At 39.8% G+C, this 18356-nt stretch overlaps 1 protein-coding gene across 1 annotated transcript; it reads left to right on the top strand.

Moving 5' to 3' along the window:
* Window positions 1-22: 22 nt before the first annotated feature.
* Window positions 23-16892, top strand: MPHOSPH10 (M-phase phosphoprotein 10). The gene is made up of 11 exons (XM_017659887.3): window positions 23-267; window positions 2166-2838; window positions 3352-3503; window positions 3955-4111; window positions 6012-6153; window positions 6989-7056; window positions 7916-8053; window positions 10390-10500; window positions 14834-14941; window positions 16007-16237; window positions 16654-16892. The coding sequence occupies exons 1-11, from the start codon at window positions 179-181 to the stop codon at window positions 16801-16803; spliced, it is 2019 nt and encodes a 672-aa protein (XP_017515376.3). The 5' UTR covers window positions 23-178; the 3' UTR covers window positions 16804-16892.
* Window positions 16893-18356: the final 1464 nt, after the last annotated feature.

The following is an 18356-nucleotide window of genomic DNA, read 5'->3' as shown; positions in this document are numbered from 1 at the left end:
GCGGCTCAAGGAAAGTTCTCGCGCTGCCTTGAGCTCTGGCTGGGAGGAGCCCTGGAACCTGTACGGCGCGGAACCTGCGTTTCCGGAATTCGGATTGCGCGAGGCGCGTCTTTGTGACGTGTTTCCCGTTATTGTATTTCCTTTGCATGCGGCCCTGTGTGCCGAGTTTGATCAAGCTATGGCCCCGCGGGTCTGGCGCCGACGGACCCTGAACCGTTGTCTGAGGGAGGTTGGTAAAGCCACCGGCCAGCCGGAGTGTTTCCTCACGTAAGTGCGCAGAGCCTGGGCTCGCGGAGCGGCCCAGGTCTCACGTGGATGCGGGCTTCAGGCCCCCGGCAAATTCTGAAGTAGGGAAGGTAAAAGGAAGTTTAGATCTCTTTCCCCCAGATTTCAGATTTTTCGCTTCCCTAGCCTATCAGAATTTTTAAATTGTTAAAAGCTGTACAGTGTGGATCTCCCAGTCGTGCGCTATTGAAATCAAACTAAGCTGAGTTACACCGTGGGCTGCGTTGAGGCTTACCCGGTCCCTACGCCTCGGCACAGACGCGCACGCTGGCTCTGTTGCTCTTTTCTCCCTTATGCTCCCAGAGCACTCAGTGCTTACATACCCATCTTTCTCTTTTAAAGTATTAGTCTGGCCACCCCCATGACCGAGTATCAGGAGAATTAAGACTGTTTTTCATCCCTCTTCCTAGCAAAAACTCTTTGTATTTTGTTGAAGAACTTAAAATTCGGTCACTGAAATGATGGTGCTCAGATTTGTATTTCCGACCCGATCTCTCTCCAGCTCCAGGCTTATGGCAACTACAGCCATATTTTCTCAGCATTTTAAGTTTAATGCCTTCAAAATAAGCTGTTGGCTCTGTTTACTCTCCTGTCTTCTGCCCTCCCTGAAATTCTTTCCCCATGCTCCCTCACCTGCCTTCCCTGTCTCGGTAAATGGCACCTCTGTCTTTCCAGTGGTTCAGACATATAACTAAGCTACTGCTTGATGTCTGGCTGTCTTTGAATTCTCTATCTAATTCATTAGCAAATCCTGTCAGTTCTGTCTCCAAACTATATTCAAAGTTCCACTTCTGTCCATATCTACTGCCCTAATCCCAGGACAGTTTTTCATCCTTTGCCTGGATGTCTCTTAATCATCATCCTTTTGTTCCTTTGACTCTGTAGGCCATCTTTCCAAGGCATAAATTATATCATTTTGCTCCTCTGCTAAAACTTATTGATAGCTTCTCTTTATGTTTAAAATGACAAACTCTTACCTCTGAGTTTTGCATGATTCAGCTCCCACCTTTCTCTAACTTTACCAGACATGTTGACCTTTTTCTCCACCAGACTCATCAAGCTCATTTCCACCTGCTGCTTTGCCTAGAATATGTGTTTTTATATGTTGGTAAGACTGTCTCTTTATGCAGAAGTCTCATCCTCAGAGTGTAGTCTTTGATCACTCTTAAGCAAGCGTTGACCTTTGGTTGCCTGAATGATTGGAGTAACATATAATAAGCAGAGTTGATAATTTAAGGCCTTGTAAGACTCACTAGATATTTCTAGCAAATATGTAACAGTCTTTAGACTTCACCCCTAAATTCCTAAAAACTGTCTAACATCCATTTAGCAGATTCATTGGTAGATTTGACCCTTGAGCAACATGGGAGTTGGGTGCTGATATCCTGGGCAGTTGAATATCTACATGTAACTTTTCATTCTCCCAGAAACTTTTATTAACAGCCTACTGTTGACCAGCAACCTTACCCATAACAGAAACAGTCAGTTAAAACACATTTGTATGTTATATGTTATATATACTGTATTCTTACAATAAAGTAAGCTTAAAAAAAGGAAAATGTTCAGAAAATCATAAGGAAGTGAAACTATTTGCAGTACTATTCTGTATTTATCGAGAAAGCCCATGTGTAACTGGACTTGTGCAGTTCAAACCCATGTTTAAGTGTCAGCTGCACTTAATTGACACTTAATATTAATGTGCCTCATCGGCAAGTGTGCATTCCTGGGGACTGGAATCTAATTTAAAATTAACATTTCATTCAAGTTTGATTTTGTTCAAGAGCTGGGCTTTTTTTTGTTTCTTTTAATTCAGGGTGTTGAGAAGTTATTACCTATGGTTATAAATCTCATTTAATTTCCTCACCCTGCTCCCTTAATAGGATTCAAGATGGATTGGCATCAGACTTTACTTCTTTAACAAAAGTTCTTTATGACTTTACTAAAATATTGGAGAATGGTAGAGTCCAAGGAAGTCCTTTACAAAAATTGGTGATAAACAGATTTGATGATGAGCAGATTTGGCAGCAACTAGAACTGCAGAATGAACCAGTTTTACAGTACTTGCAGAATGCAGTCAGTGAAACCGTTAAAGACAAAGACATCAGTCTTCTCCCAGAGGGTGAAGAGCAGGAGTGTGAGGAGGATGGCTCAGAGACGGAGGCTGATGGCCCAGCGGATCTAGAACGAGATTTAGAAGAGGAGGAAGTACCGCACCGGAGTGTTAGTGGTCCCAAAGGGGATGAGAGAGCTAAAGGCTCAGACAAATTCGGTCTGAGGAGGAGCCCGGTTTTCAGTGATGAGGATTCTGATCTTGACTTTGATATCAGCAAGTTGGAACAGCAGAGCAAGGTGCAAAGCAAAGTGCCTGGGAAACCAAGAGAAAAGTCCATAGTAGATGATAAATTCTTCAAACTATCTGAAATGGAGACCTTTTTAGAAAACATAGAAAAGGAAGAACAAAAAGATGATGAGGAGGAAGAAGATATTGATTTTTTTGAAGATGTTAATTCTGATGAAGATGAGGAAGGACTCTTTGAAAGTCAAAAACTTAAGGTAAAGTTTTGGGAGAGGAAACAGAATACTGGATACTTCCTAAAATTTCGATTTTGTTCTCTTTGTCCAGAAGAGGTTTAAAATACCTCAAAACTCACCAGAACATAAATATTAGTTTTAAAAATTAAACCAAATCCATCATTTCCCTATTTAAAACACTTGTAGCTTAAGAACTATAATCATACATGTTAGACATATTCAGAATTTTCTCTTTTCAAACATATTTTCACTATGCACCAAAAATGGTGAAAGGAAGGTATTGTATACTTTATTTAGGCATGGGTATTTGGGAAATAATTGTAGTTAGAAGATTTAGAAATAGGAATGTTACATCTTAATCAGTTATAGATGAATCTATACTTTATTCAGTTTATTATGGTCTAGTAATTCTTACAGTTTATGGTAGTGTTATTAGTTGCCAGTTTACCATATATAATATGCATACCCCTATATGCATGGTTTAATGTGTTTTTCTATCCTTAATTAGAGGTTTTAAAAGTTCTTTTGTTTTAGTCAGGTAAAAGTTCCAGAAATCTGAAATACAAAGATTTCTTTGATCCAGTTGAAAGTGATGAAGACCTAGCAAGTGTTCACGATGATGAACTGGGTTCAAATGAAGAAGAGGAAGAGATTGCTGAAGAAACAGAAAAAAGCAGTTCTGAAACGTGAGTATTTTGAATCATGTTTGTCTAAGTGAGAAGTTAGATTCTCTGCTATCATACAGTAGATTCTCTAAGAGCAGATAGTGTCAAGATAGCAGAAGAAAAATCTGAATTTTAAGAGATGTTAGAGATCATCTCATGAAGGTAAGCATCAGTGGTAGTAGAGATCAACCTTTGTCACAAGGACCTTTGATGTGTTTTTTGTGCTAATAATAATGCCCTACTGTTTTTGTGAGATGTTTGTATTATAAGTTGATGAATATTTTCTGTGTTGGAGACTTTTTGTTCTATTTTATCTAAATAAACCCTTTAGTTGTTCCTTAACAACTGAATGACTTTAGAATATTTAGTTACATTAGGTGTACAAAAGAACTTTATTTACTAGGAAAATTGCTTTTTGTTTTCCTAATGAAAAGTTGAATATTTCCCTTTCATAAGTGTTTTGGTATTACAGAGATGAAGATAATGACCTTGAAGAAAATGAAGATGGTAAACAACATAAAGTAACCTTTGCTTTGCCAGTTGATGAGGAAACAGAAATTACAGATATCTTCAACGTAGAGAAAGATTCTGATAAAGTTAAATCCTCTTTTGAAAAAAGACAGGAAAAGGTAATAATTAAGAATTTGAGGAATTTATTGCTTAACATTGACTCAGTGACTGCTAACTAATCTACCCTGTTTTCTTGGTGGAATGCTTATTTATCCTTTAAAAAACAAAACAAAAATCTTGCTGCTACTCTCTACAAGCATACTGTATAGAAATGCTTAGATGGAAAGCAGCTTATTTGCAAAAATCAGTGCTGTGCTTCCCATCTTACGGCTTTCAATCTGTGTAAAAAGCTGTTTGTTTTCTTGGTCCTTGGTGTCTTTGTACCTATGGCATGTCTTCCCTAATGAGCTGTCCTGTAAACCTCTTGTCCTTGTTTCAGCTGCTTTTAAGGATACTGCCTGTCTCTGGCGTGCTCTGCAGATGGCTTTTGTGAATGCCATGTAACCTGCATTTTAATTAATACCATCTCAAGCACATCTTCCAAAGTTGATAAAAATTATTTCTTTGGGACATGATTTCAGACAAATGAAATGTCATTTGAAAATACTGGATACAGTCTGGCTCCAATCATTTGCCTCCATCATTTAACCACCTTAAAATTACATCACACAGTTAGAAATAATAATAGGCATATAACCAAATGTACTGAGGATATCAAAAGAATTATTAAAGAAAATCTGAGTTAAATCCATGATTGTCAGATTATCCCCAGAAGAGAAAAATGTAAAGAAAAAGCACTGTAAAAGAAAAGAAGGCATTTGTCATTGAGTTAGTATCCTTCCCTCCATGCAGGCCCCTAAAAAAGAAAGAAAAGCATATTTAATTTTATTGGGAATTATATCAAACCTTTAAGAAATAGATAATTTAATGTAATCGATTCCCACATAGAAGAATGAAGTAAAGCTTCCAAACTTTTTTCTTGTGAAGAATACCCAGACCTGCAAAGGTAACTTTAAAAAACACATGCAGAGTCTCATGTATGAATAGTGATGCAAAAATCCAAAATAGCACAATGAAAAAATAATGCTGCCACAACCAAGGGGCCTCATTCTCTTGATTCAGGATTAAGATAGCTATTTAATTCTTGGTTGTAATAGGTTAGGGACAAATCCCGTATTGTCAGTTCCATATATGTCAAAAAGCAGGTTATCATTTGATAAGATTCGATAACCATTCCTAATTTTTTTTCACTCCTAGTGAAATACAAACATATTTAGCCAAAGGCAGCCGTTGTGCTTACTGGTGAAATATTAGAAACATCCCTTTAAAATCAAGAATAAGACAAAATCTCCACTATCACCATTACCAATATTATTTAACATTCTTGAAGAATATTAGCCAGTACAATGAGGTAAGAAAAAACTGAAAAGAAAGCATTAATATGTGCAGAGGATAGTGGAAGTACCGAGCAGATGAACTGGAATGCCATTAGAAAGAATAAAAAGCATTCAGTAAGGTAGCTGAGAAGCCTGGCATTTTATGTACTTTAAGACTCTTACAGATGTTGTCTTTTAGAAGTCAGAGAGCATTTGGATTGTGAGCGTGGAGTTGAAAGAGTCAGACTCCATCAGATACTAATATTCTAATCAAAAAAATTTACTTTTTTAGAGCATATCTGGGAATGCTCTAATAATAAAAATTGAAGTGGTTTGTGACTAGATAGATCATTTGACCACAAGAGAGCCCAGAAATATACCTAAATGCTTCTAGGGGAATTTAATATAAACGTGGCACTTCAAATCAGTGGGAAGAAGAGGTTACCTACAGCTCCTTAACCCACCTCAGGTGACAGAAATAGGAAGTCACTGTTGGCGTAATAAAAAAGAGTACAAAACAAAACAGGACTGTACTGAAGAATGATACATTTCTTGCTTTCCTTTTAAAAATACTGTTTTTACTCAACTATAATTCTAATTTTGTTTTATAAATGTGTAATAAGTTTTTGTCTCTCTCTCTCAGATGAATGAAAAAATTGCATCTTTAGAAAAAGAGTTGTTGGAAAAAAAAACCTGGCAGCTTCAAGGAGAAGTGACAGCACAAAGGCGACCAGAGAACAGCCTTCTAGAGGAGACCCTGCACTTTGACCATGCTGTCCGCATGGGTGCGTGTACCCACTGCCTCCTGCAAAACATTGCTTCCCTGCTGTTCCTGTTACTCTATTTCATAGGAAGTTTTGGAGTAATATTTCTTTTCCCTCAATTTGTTATTTTAAAAAACTTGCAAATATGCAGAAAAGTCAAAAAAAAATAATACAATGAACATATATATGCCATTCAACTGGATTCATCAGTTATAAATATTTTGCTGTATTTTGTATTTCCTCTTTCCCCTGTATATGGATGTGATTATACATGGGCACTTTTTTCCTCCAAGCCATTTGAAAATTGCCGATTCCATTACACTTTGCTCCTAAGTACTTTTACACGGATCTTCTAAAAACTAGGACATTCTCCATTATAGTTACAGTACCATTAATCCACCCAAATATTACTAATATACCAGTGATAGCCTATATATAGTCCGTAGTCAGATTTCTGCTAGTGATCCTTTTATGTCTGCTGCCATTGCCCACTGATTAAATTGTGAATTCAATCCAGAAACCCTCGTCCTCCTCAAATTCTCATACCCATTAAGTCAAAATGAATGTCCATTTTATTCAGTGCCAGAGACAATGGAAAACAAGTACACAGGTTAAAAGTGTTAGCACTTACTACCATGTATATTCTAGTTTTACGGTTCTCAAACTGGAGGAAGTATCACAAGGACTAGTTAAAACACTTAAGAGTCCCTTTCCCCCACTTTATGATCAAGGAAGTGTTGGGTGGGGCCCCAGAATTCACATTTCCTGGGTGTTGATACTGCTGGTCCAGGCCTCTCTTGAGAACCACTGGTCTAGTTTATATCTACTTAATGAGTACATGTTATATTTTCTTTAGCACCCGTGATCACAGAGGAAACTACCCTTCAACTAGAAGATATCATTAAGCAGAGAATAAGAGATCAGGTCAGTAAGAATGAAATTTTAAATTCATTGAAAACTTTGGAAATAATAGAATATTTTAGGAGCAGGAATAACACTGTTTTCATGGAAATTTTGTATGTATCTGTTCCTCCTTTAAAAGCTCTAAATCTGTTCTAGAGGTATCCTTAGGTTTTGTTGTGCAAGGTGCTGCCCTTCACTGGTGCCCCAGAAAGACTGGCCTTGTGCCTGAGGAGAAAGATTTAGCCAGAGCCATTGCCATCCCCCCAAAAGCTTTGCTGATCTCCCGGGTGGTATAGTATGAAGCTGGTGGAGGGTGGCAGGTGTGCAGACTGGCGTCCTAACTTGATGTGGCCAAACCCGGGACCCTTGGTCTAGGCACAGTATCTTACCTAGTGTGTCAAGTGAAGGGTCTTTTTTCCCCAAATGTTAAAAACAGCAAAGAGTTCTTGTTTAAGAATTGATCTTATTTGTAAACTTAGACTAGAACTTGAGTATATAACATGTACAGTAAGAGATGGCTTTATAACATGTTTACTTAAAATAGGAAAAGTTGGAAAGGTGGGTACTATGTAGAATATCTTCAAATTTGAAATGAAACAAGACAAACTGGAGTCTTGACGTATAAACCGTGATGAGGAAATATGGAATTAAAGTTGGTAAAGAAAGACAGAAACAAAAAAGAATACTTGAGTAATACCCTCTTTGCTTTTTATAATACTTTATGGCTTGAATAGTCATTCCAGAGGTTGAAAATTACTTCTTTCTTGCTGTAACTTTCTTACTTTGGAATGATAATAATCCAGAGGAAGATTCTTAAGTGGGCCTAGAAAGAAATTACAGAATCTGTTAATTTATATTCCATGTCCCTTTCACATTTCAGGCTTGGGACGATGTTGTACGTAAAGAAAAACCTAAAGAGGATGCATATGAGTACAAAAAGCGCATAACATTAGACCATGAGAAGAGCAAATTGAGCCTTGCTGAAATTTATGAACAGGAATACATCAAACTCAACCAGGTAAGGAAGCCAGTACGGCAAAGAAAAGAGGATTGTTCAGAGAAGTAAAGAACCAGCTCTGCTAGTTCAGTGATGGCTGAAATTGGTGAAACAGAAATCTTGAGTTCTGGAGTCTCCTCGTATTGTGAGACGGAGGGTTCTGGGAATAGAGGGTGGTTGTAATCCCTCTGAGTGTGAGGGGCTGTGTGAGTTATTTTTCTTATTAGTCATTGGTTACCTGGTAGTTTCACAGATAGTTAACTGACTTTCCAGCATTTAATATAGTAGTGCTGCAATTTAACCATTTCTCATTCATACTTCAGCAGTTACTGAAACATAAGATAATCTGTGAATTCATCAGATTTTTAAGTTTTTGTTTTTTACTTAGATTCTTAAAAAATATATCTGGTTAAAGAGAACAATGTCATGTTTCCAAAATATTATATTCCCAATACAGTAATTGAATTATTCCTTCACATTGAATGTGGTCAGTGTGCTTGGGGATAAGAAGGTATTTCTATTCAGCAGAAGCCACTGAAGAGCCCTACCAGATTTTGTTACTTGATGCCCCTAAGGCAGCAAGAGCAAATGGTGCCGTTGGTGCCACTGTGAAGCTGAAGAACTGGAACGGTTTCAGTTAAAATTCCTCTCGCTGCTTTGTAACCCAAGGTGGTAGTTGAAGCAACATAGGTCCAGCCTCGCTGATGGCTATTGAACGTCCCTGAGTACCTGAGGAAATTTTGTAAATACAAAGTATTCAGTAATCATGAAAGTTAAAAATTAAATCTATAATGAGACAGCTTGTGCTAGCTCTATAAATGTTAGTTTTATTTATATCTCAGATGTCAACAACCAGTACACAAATTTTTGAGTATGGACTTAATTTAAGCTAATTCTAGACCCATTCCATTAAGAGTTAGTCTGGGGATAATGGTCAGTATCTCTTGAAGTTTGATATCTGTACTCGAGGTAATGAGCAACACAGTGGTTAACAGCACATAAATGAACCTTTACTCTTAGTTGTGTGTGTATGATTTCACAGATACTGTTACCTGGAATGAGGCAAAACAGCATGTTGAGGATAAAAAATGGGAGTTAAGGAAGCATTAGCAGTGCTTGGACGTGGTTGGAAGGTGGGCTCTGGTGACACTGGAAACGAATCTGAATGCATGTCTGGTGTCAGGGCCATGGAGGCCAAGAACCAGTTGCTTCCCAATTCTGGTTTGTTTTGTTTTATATTATGTGTCTTAATGAAAAAGCAAACAAAAACAGTCTAAGCTTTTTAGAATAAGCATTTTGGGCAGAGGGAAAAGGGAAGTATAAAGTTTGCCCATTCTCAGGAGAATGAAAATACTTTTTTCAATGTGATTTAATCAGAATAAATCTTTTAACAAATTATATATAAATAAAAGGAAAAAAAGCCCCTACTATTCAGATGGGTATTTGGATTATTCTTTTTGAAGTCTCCATTAACACGTTGATTTTCTTTTTTTAAATTGAGTGAGATTCACTTAACGTAAAATTAACACTTTATAGTAAATAATTCAGGAGCATGTAGTACATGCACAGTGTGGTACACTTTCTCTATCCAGTTCCAAAACATTTTAATCATCCCAAAATAAAATCCCACATGCATTAAGGATTTGCTCCCTATTCCTCCCTCACCAAAGGGACTGACTCCTACCAATCTGTATTCAGTCTCTGTGGATTTACTTTCTCTGGACATTCCACGTAAGTGAAATCATGTAAGTGACTTGCGTGTGTGACTTCTTTCACTTAGCCTAAAGTTTTCAAGATTGTGGTATGTGTCAGTACTTCGTTTCTCTTCTTTAGCTTAATAACATTCCATAGTGTATGTATACCACAATTTATCTAGCCATACCTGGATTGGCATTTGGACTGTTTCTACCTTTTTGCTATTGTGAACACTGCTCTGAACATACATGTACACGTATTTGTTTGAGTACCTGCTTTTAATTTTTTTGTGCATATACCTAAGAGTGGAATTGCTGAGTCCTATGGTAATTCTCTGTTTAGGTTTTTGAGAAGCTGCCAGACTTGTGAATGTACCATTTCACATGTCACCAACAATGCACGAGGGTTCCAGTTCCCCCCATCCCTGCCAACACCTGTTTCCCCCCCCACATTTTTTAAATAACCATCCTAATGGGAATTGCTTTTCTGACAGCAGTCACGTCACATCTCTGTGGTCAGTACTGGCACTATTTGGTGTTGATCATTTTAATTGGAGCTAAAGCTTGGAGGGTAATCACTTCTCATCACCCTCACTGGCATTTAGTGTTTGTCCTGTGATGTATATTAAGCTGCTTAGTCTCATGTTGAAATTATTTCCTAAGCAAAAAACAGCAGAAGAAGAAAATCCAGAGCATGTAGAAATTCAGAAGATGATGGATTCACTCTTCTTAAAGTTGGATGCCCTTTCAAACTTTCACTTCATCCCTAAACCGGTAAGTATGTTAATATTTTGGTATGTAGATAAGAGTAGATGTGACCTTAATTCCTCTGAGCTTTTGTGAAATCAGCTCTTCATTTTGTTTTAGGATACCAACCTGCAGGGACTCCCTGTAAATTGCAGGCAAGGCCTCCCGCGAGGAAGGCTCATGTCTGGTCCTGTGACAGTTCTGGCTTCCCCTGCTGGTCCAGCCGGATCTTCATCTGGCCCATGCCAGACCTTAGCCTTAGCGGCAGGGTCTTTTTATTTCTCACCCTTTGATCGTGTTTTCTTCTGTGATTGGTCTGGAGATGTGTGATGTCTACACCTGACATTTACTGAGTATCTGCTGTGTGCCGTAGTAGGTCCTTTGTGTGCATTAACTTTTTTTCTCTCATTTTATTGAGATACAACTGACATGAAACATTGTATAAATTTAAGATGTACAACATAATCATTTGATATACAGGTTTCCCCAAGTATCATCCCAAAGTAGAACATTCTTATTAAATTTCATAAGCTGAAATGGTGTAAAGCTAAGAAGCAGTTATCACTGATTTATATGGAAAAGTATTTGAGCATTATGAGACCCAAAAAATAACTTCTCTTAGACTTTTCTGTTACCCGAGGACACATCATGCTAACGGTGCTCAGAATGAATTGAGATAAAGCACAGATGCCCACAGACACAGCTCACAGCTCTGGTGGTCTGGTGCTGAGCACAGTGCCAGTGGAGGAGCATGGTAGGGCCACACTGCTTCGGGTGCACGCTGCCTCTACCCAGGCTCACTGCAAAACGTGTGACACTAGTGCTGTTTTCACTTTTCGCCTTTTTTGTGTGTGTGAAAGTGAAAATCCTCTTCGGATCTCTTTCCATTAGCAAAAATAGTTACCAATGTGGGTCTTTCATAAAAGCAAAGTGGAGTAACATGAATTTTAAACAAGTAGGAGATAACCTATATGTATATGCGTTATTGTAAAGTGATTACCGTAGCTTAGTTAATATCTATCACCTCACATAGTTATAGTTTTTTCTTGTGATACGAGCTTTTAAGATCTACTCTTAGCAACTTTCAAATATATGAAACAGTAACTATAGTTCCCATTAGTAACTGACATCCCCAGAACATAACTGGAAGTTGTGCCTTTTGACCACCTTCACCCAATCCCCCAACCCCTGCCTCTAGCAGCCACCAATCTCTGTTTCTGTCACTTCAGTTCTTTTAGATTCCACATCTAAGTGAGCTCATACAGTATTTATCTTTGTCTATTTCACTTAGCATAATGCACTCAGGGTCCATCCATGTTGTTGCATTGCAAATAACAGAATTTCCTTTCTTCTGTCTAAGTAATATCCTATTGTGTGTGTGTTTCACATCTTCTTTGTCCATCCATCAAAGGAGACTTAGGTTGTCTCTATATCTTGCTCTTAGAAAATATACTGCAGTGAACATGGGGGTGTACAGAGCTCTTTGAGACAGACAAGGCCACTGACCTGGCCCAGAAGATGGGTAGAGCCCCTGGCTGGGCTCTCTACTTTGGTGCTGCTGCAAGGAGGGACACTGCGAGCTCAGGGCCCTGGTTGCTGGAAGCCCTGCACCTCATCCATCCCAGCCTGCTCCCCAGTGGTCAGGCCCTGCAGATGCCCTCAGTGAGCCCCAGGAGGCAGATATGAATGGGCCCGCTCAGAAGCATCCTGCAGCACTGGGCAACTGGAAGTCCACCTTCCTGAACCCTCTTTTCCCATGGGAGAAACTGTAGGCCAATGGGTTGCTGGCTTGCCTTGGGGAGAGAAAGTATGTCAGAGTCGTAGCCTCTCCTTTTACCCTCCTAGTGCAGCCCTTCTCAGTCTCTGGTCCATGGAGTGCTTCAGCTTCCCTCCCCACACCCTCAGGTTCTGGAATTTTCACAGTGGTGTCTTGTCTGAGGATAGTTGCTAGTTCGTTTCATGAAGACTAAAGTTGGGACCAGCCTATGCCTCCATCTTGTGCCCCTGTTCATTAACTCTTAATCCACAAAACACTAAGGCAGATACTATACTTTCCACTCGGCAGATGAGGAAACCAAGGCTTAGGAGGTGGGAGGGTCCGGTCTAACTGAGCCTGTCTTCTCTTCACTGCCTGTGGCTGCCTGGGCCCCGCTTAGGCTCCTGTGCTCTCCCTCTCTACCTGTTTCACTCCCTCCCAGACTTGGATCTGTGCCTGTCATTCTTCGGATCTGCTTCTCCTACTTACCACCTTCTGTAAACCCATAAAACAAGCCGCAGCATACTTTGGTGCTTACTCACCTATTGCTCCTTCGTGTCTCTCGTTGTCTGGAAAGGATGTCATGAATTAGGGACTCGTCTAGAAGTCGGAAACCGGAGTCTGATTCTCCCCCTATCTACCTTTGTGATTTAGGCAAATCACTTGGCATTTCATCTGTATGGGTAAGGTAATCTCCAAGATTCTTTCTGGTTCTTTGATGGTTATGTGATTTCTTCTGTGTATTTTGACATCTCAAACACACAGTCAGCTTTTATCGCCTGCTCTTTTGTTTTTGTTTAGTCAGGGTGCAATTTATATGACAGTAAGTTTTTGGTGACAGGAATCATCTTTAGTTTCCCAAAGTACTAGCTTGGGCTCTATAAAATAGATGAGGAGAAGAGAGGAATTTCTCAACCCCTCTTGGCCTGCAGTTCTTCCTGTGAAAAAGTCTCACTGTTGTGAAGAGCATGATCCCTTTGTGTGCTTTACAAGGCTCAGTGTGATCTGGCTCCTTCCTGTCCCATGGTCTCCATAACCAACTATCCCCCAGCTGCACCGGTCTTGTTCCAGTGCCTTCAGCAGGTGAAGGGCCTCCTTCCTTGCACCTTCCTGCGGGCTCTCCCCCCAGGCCTATTAGGCTGTGTGTCCTCCTCTCCATGGCTGGTGTCCTCTGTCTCTGGGTTGCAGGCTAAATGCCCCTGCCTTCCTGGTCCCGCACTCGCCTCTGCTCTGCTCCTTTCCTTCATAGTGCCATAGCACAATTGCAGTCATTAGTTGATAATTAATCTCTACTCATTTTCAAGCCAGCACAAATGTGTCTTGTGTTCTTTTGCTGCTGCGTTCATCACACTAGCAGCTACGGACGGAGCCTGATGTGCAAAGTGCACAGGCATTGCCTAGAATCATGGGAATTGGCTAAGGAGTGAATGAATTTGTGTCTCAGCTCCAGTTTAAAAGCCTTTCTTACTTTTTTCCTTTTCAGAAGTATAGAATTTCTTGTGTAGGTTCCCCTTGGTATTAACTTTTTCATAGGATGGTTTTTCATGAGCTATCTCTAGATCCTGTTAACCAAGCATCAGTTTTTGTTATTTGGGGCACCATCTCCTCCCCGTTTCTCTTCAAATTGTAGATTGGAACACAATGCTCCTAATAAATAATTGAACAGTGGTCCAGAGAAAGAAATTACCTTTTTCACAGTCTGACATTTTTCGCTTATTTAGAATCCAGGATCCTGTTGTGTTTGGCTTGCTTTCGTTCTTTAAGTTTCCTAGGGCACATACCTGCCTAGTTAACTGGAATCTGGAGAGGACTGTGATACGGAAAATGAATGTGTGAAGAAGGTGGTGATGTGCTTTGCAGTAGGACCCCTTTCTCATGGTCTCAGTCCAAGTTCTCTCCAGGACACCTGCTCTTTCTCACACTTCATCTTTTACTCCACTGTGGCTGACAGAGTCCCTGCCCCCTGGCACCCCCAACAGAGATGTGTGAGAATTAGATATAAAGAACATAAGTGTAAGTGTTAAATAATCACCAGTGTCGTTTAATTACGATGATTGGTATGAAACCTGTTTTAATTTTGAATTTCTTTCAAAAAAAACAAATGGCTTTTAACTTAGCATTGCCTTCTTTTCTTTTATAATTAATAGGTTTGATTTATTTTGATGCTGTTTTAGTCTTCCATATATTTTTCATAGCTAGCGTTTTTTCAATAACTTAAGGCAAGATAATATTCACAGAAATCAACAGATTCTATTAAACATTAGGTAGGATTGTTGAGAATGTCCACATACATGACAGATGGAAGTAATTTAGTAATAGATGAGAGAACTGGTATTTGAATATGGCAGAAATGTCATGTAAAACTCTAGAAATAAGTGCTGCTGTTATAGTGTTGAGACAGAGAAGACTCTTAAGTCAGCAAAAGATTCCTCACCAACCCCACCATCATTCAGTTAGCTTAAGACTTTTGCTGTGAACACATCATACAGTTTAAATAATCTCCATAAAGTGTTTTATGTATTAAGCTTTAATAGGTTCACAATACAGATATTTTATGTTAGGACTTATTCTGACTTCCTATTAAATTTGCTGTTTCCTTTTTAGCCTGTTCCAGAGATAAAGGTTGTGTCAAATCTGCCAGCCATAACCCTGGAGGAAGTAGCCCCAGTGAGTGTCAGTGACGCAGCTCTCCTGGCCCCAGAGGAAGTCAAGGTAAGAATCCAATGTTGACATGTTGAATAGCTATTTACACATTAGTTGTTTCTAGCCAGATCTCCATTTATTTTATGTCATTTTCCTTGAGTTTGTAGTTTGCATTCTAATGTATCAGCAGTTCTAAGTATAATGAAACTAATAATGTTACGTAATATTCAAATACCAGTCTTCTCTAATCAGGTATTATTATGAGGTACAAGTATGAGAATTATTATAAAAGCTGTTTATAAATATCCAATAACAGTATCTTGTTATAATCCTAATTGAATACTAGTAGTGATGTTAGGCTTAAAACACATTGCTTATATACTAGCAATCCTTTAATGTCAGTATTTTCCCTTATTTTATTCCATTTAATGTGGAATTGGGGTCTAGAATAAAGCATTTGGACTCAAAGAAGCTGGACATAACAAATGCAGGCAGTCTCTTCTTCATGAGCATGGAAGCTCGGGCCTTACACACTAACGATGGTTTCTGCCAGGGCCGCATCTTCCCGGCTGGCCCAGCAACATGGCCGTCTTTGTCCCTCCTCACTTGCTTTGCTACACCCACTTCTTCAGAACCTCTGCTGCCTGTATAGGTGGTGGTCCTGGCAGGATAGGCTGGCAGCTGAGAGAAAAGAGGAAATTAATCCTCCCTGAATGGAAGTTTCCCTTCCGTCTCTGGGAACCCCTGCCACTAGCCCAGTGGCTGTCATCAGTAGCTTAGCGTGGGGGCTCCTCAGGCATGTTCCTGAATCCCATGCTGAAGTCCTGGGTGCTGGAAGGTGCTGGCCTCTCCAGGGCTGCAGCTTGACAGTGTAGCTCTGAGGCTGCCTTTGTGAAGTAGTTTGGGAACTGAGCTGCCACTGTAAGAGTCTGTTCCATCAAAGAACGCAGTCTAGATCCTAAAAAGCTGCTACCAGAGCTCTTTGGAATGCAAGTGGGGATTGCTCTGTGTTCTCAAACACTCGGCCGTGGATGTACATCCTTCTGGCCACGTCCCGTGGGATTGCTCCTCTTCAGTTTGCGGAGTCGCTGTTGGATTGGGTTAACTAGTCTGCTGGTGGCTATTTTTCAACAGGAAAAAAATAAAGCTGGAGACATAAAAACAGCTGCTGAAAAAACAGTTACAGACAAGAAACGAGAACGGAGGAAAAAGAAATTTCGGAAGCATATGAAAATAAAGGAGAAGGAAAAACGGAGAAAGCTGCTTGAAAAGAGCAAGCCAGATCAGGCAGGGAAATACACAAAAGCCGTAGCTTCAGAGAAGTTGAAAAAGCTGACCAAAACAGGCAGAGCGTTGTTATTAAAGGTAAGGATGTGGGGGAGAGAATCATCAAAGGGTGCCTCTGCAGGGAGTAGTGGATGTAAAGCTGTGACTTCGGTCACTGGCGGAGTGGGCCACTGATGACCCCCAGCCCCGGTGCCTGGGTGGAGAAGCCCCTGGGTGTTGGCCGGAACATCAGCCTTAAACGCTCAGGTTTACTGTAGAGCCCTCCCCGTAACCTGGGTCCGGGCCGCTGTTTTTCTTCCACTCCCTTCTTTAGGTGACAAGAATGTTGCAGCCGTACAGAATGTATATAATACCTCTGTGCTAACTGGTCTCATTTTTCATAACTTCTTGTCATCCTTTTGTATATAAGTACTTCTATACATTACTGTAATCATTTGGCTTTTTTACTTAAAAGCATATTTTGTAGTGTGAGCATTTGTTATTTTTAATCGCAGGATGAAGGTAAAGACAAAGCCTTAAAGTCATCTCAAGCATTCTTTTCTAAATTACAAGATCAAGTAAAGATGCAAATCAATGACGCAAAGAAAACAGAAAAGAAAAAGAAGAAAAGACAAGATATTTCTGTTCATAAATTAAAGCTGTAATGTATTTAAATATAATGTAAATATTAATGTGTAAGCTTATGTTCTGTCATTGTTTTGTTTGTAATAAAATTTTTGAGAAGTTGTCTTTGTACACATGGCAGGTATTTTAGAATTCCGCAGTTTGAAAAGACAAATTCCAAACTGTCTTTGGAGAGCCCTGCCTTACTGTCTGTGGGTGTGGGCGGGACCTAGCTCCCAGGCCTTCTCCACACTATGCTCTCACTAGAGCCAGTTCTGAAGGGGAGCTTGGGCACAGGGTCCAGTCGGTGGGAACTGGCCTGCAGGCTGAGAAGTGTTCAGGAGCCAGCCACCCCTGTCACAATCGGCTGTTTATATAGTAGAGGTCCTCACTCTCTGGGGTCTTGATTTTCTTCTCCCACTGCCCTTTCATCCTTTCACAAAATGGTGAGGTTGTTGTGCATCTGTCTCCTATCTTTCCCTTGGGAGATGATCTCATGTCACCTGAGCAAAGGGTTTGCATGGGCTTGTCCAAGGTAAGATGCATGGAGGGCAGGTGTCATCTAGACGTGATGGAAGGTGAACACAGCTAGGATGGTAGGCAGGCTGTGGAGACTTCCACATCCAGGGAGAAATGCTTTCTAATAGCATGTCATATTATGCTTTGATGGAAATGCCTTCAACCTTGCTATTCCAGATGGACAGAAAGTGAGAACTAAGCTTGAGCTGAGCTAATGGGGGAAGCTTCTTGTCATCTACAGGGACAGTTGAAGTGGGCGAGAAGAGCCTGCTGAGGTTTGTACTCTGCATTCCTGCTAATAGGGAAGCTGGCCACCTCAGGGTGGAGCCTGGCCAGACTGCTAGATGGATCTCCTGTCAGTACCACCTTGTAACTTGGTTTCAAATTTTACTCAGGAGAGAGTTCTCTTCACTAGTGTGTCTTTGTCTTCTACACAGTTGGGAGTAACCCCCAGCTCTCACTAGCCTTAGTGAAATGTCATGTTTGAGTTTTTTATGGCTTCAGGACTTACTATATTCTTTTAAAATTAAGGCAGTTTGCCAGTCCCTACTCAGCTGTTAGGTTAGTTCTCTTATTTTATTCATGATTGTCAGGATGAGGATGTTTCATTGTGGAGTGGTGATTCATTTTATTTATCTAAGGGCAGTTTGATATTTGCATAGTTGAAATTATCTTTATTTTTTCCCCCATCTGAGTTTTATCAGCTCATTTCACATTTTTAGTGTAATATTTAACACATTCTAAAGATAATACTCATTTTATATCCTTGTTTGTGCCAGGCACTGTTGCAGATTCCAGAGATATAAGTGAAAAAAACAGTAATTCTTAGATATAATGAAGTATGCATTCTGGTGGAATATTTACATCCTTTTTCTATAAAAATTAGCATAATACAAATAAAACTACCCTTTATCTAAAAACAAAATATAGTATGTGCTTTTCTCTATCAGTAGTTTCAGTATCTACATAATAGGTAAGGAGGGAACCATGATTCTGAATTGTGTGTTTAGCATTCCTTCACATTTGGATATGTTTTGCCACATAAACATGTACTCCTAGTCAATGTATCATTTAA

This window comes from Manis javanica, chromosome 18, assembly GCF_040802235.1.
Source record: "Manis javanica isolate MJ-LG chromosome 18, MJ_LKY, whole genome shotgun sequence".
In the NCBI taxonomy this organism is placed as follows: domain Eukaryota; kingdom Metazoa; phylum Chordata; class Mammalia; order Pholidota; family Manidae; genus Manis; species Manis javanica.
This window is presented reverse-complemented; position numbering and strand designations above follow the sequence as displayed.

Coding starts and splice junctions, on each gene's coding strand:
- MPHOSPH10 (XM_017659887.3), top strand. CDS start 179: ATGGCCCCGCGGGTCTGGCGCCGACGGACCCTGAACCGTTGTCTGAGG. Junction 6,154..6,988: donor TGACCATGCTGTCCGCATGG/GTGCGTGTACCC, acceptor TATTTTCTTTAG/CACCCGTGATCACAGAGGAA. Junction 10,501..14,833: donor TTCACTTCATCCCTAAACCG/GTAAGTATGTTA, acceptor TTTCCTTTTTAG/CCTGTTCCAGAGATAAAGGT.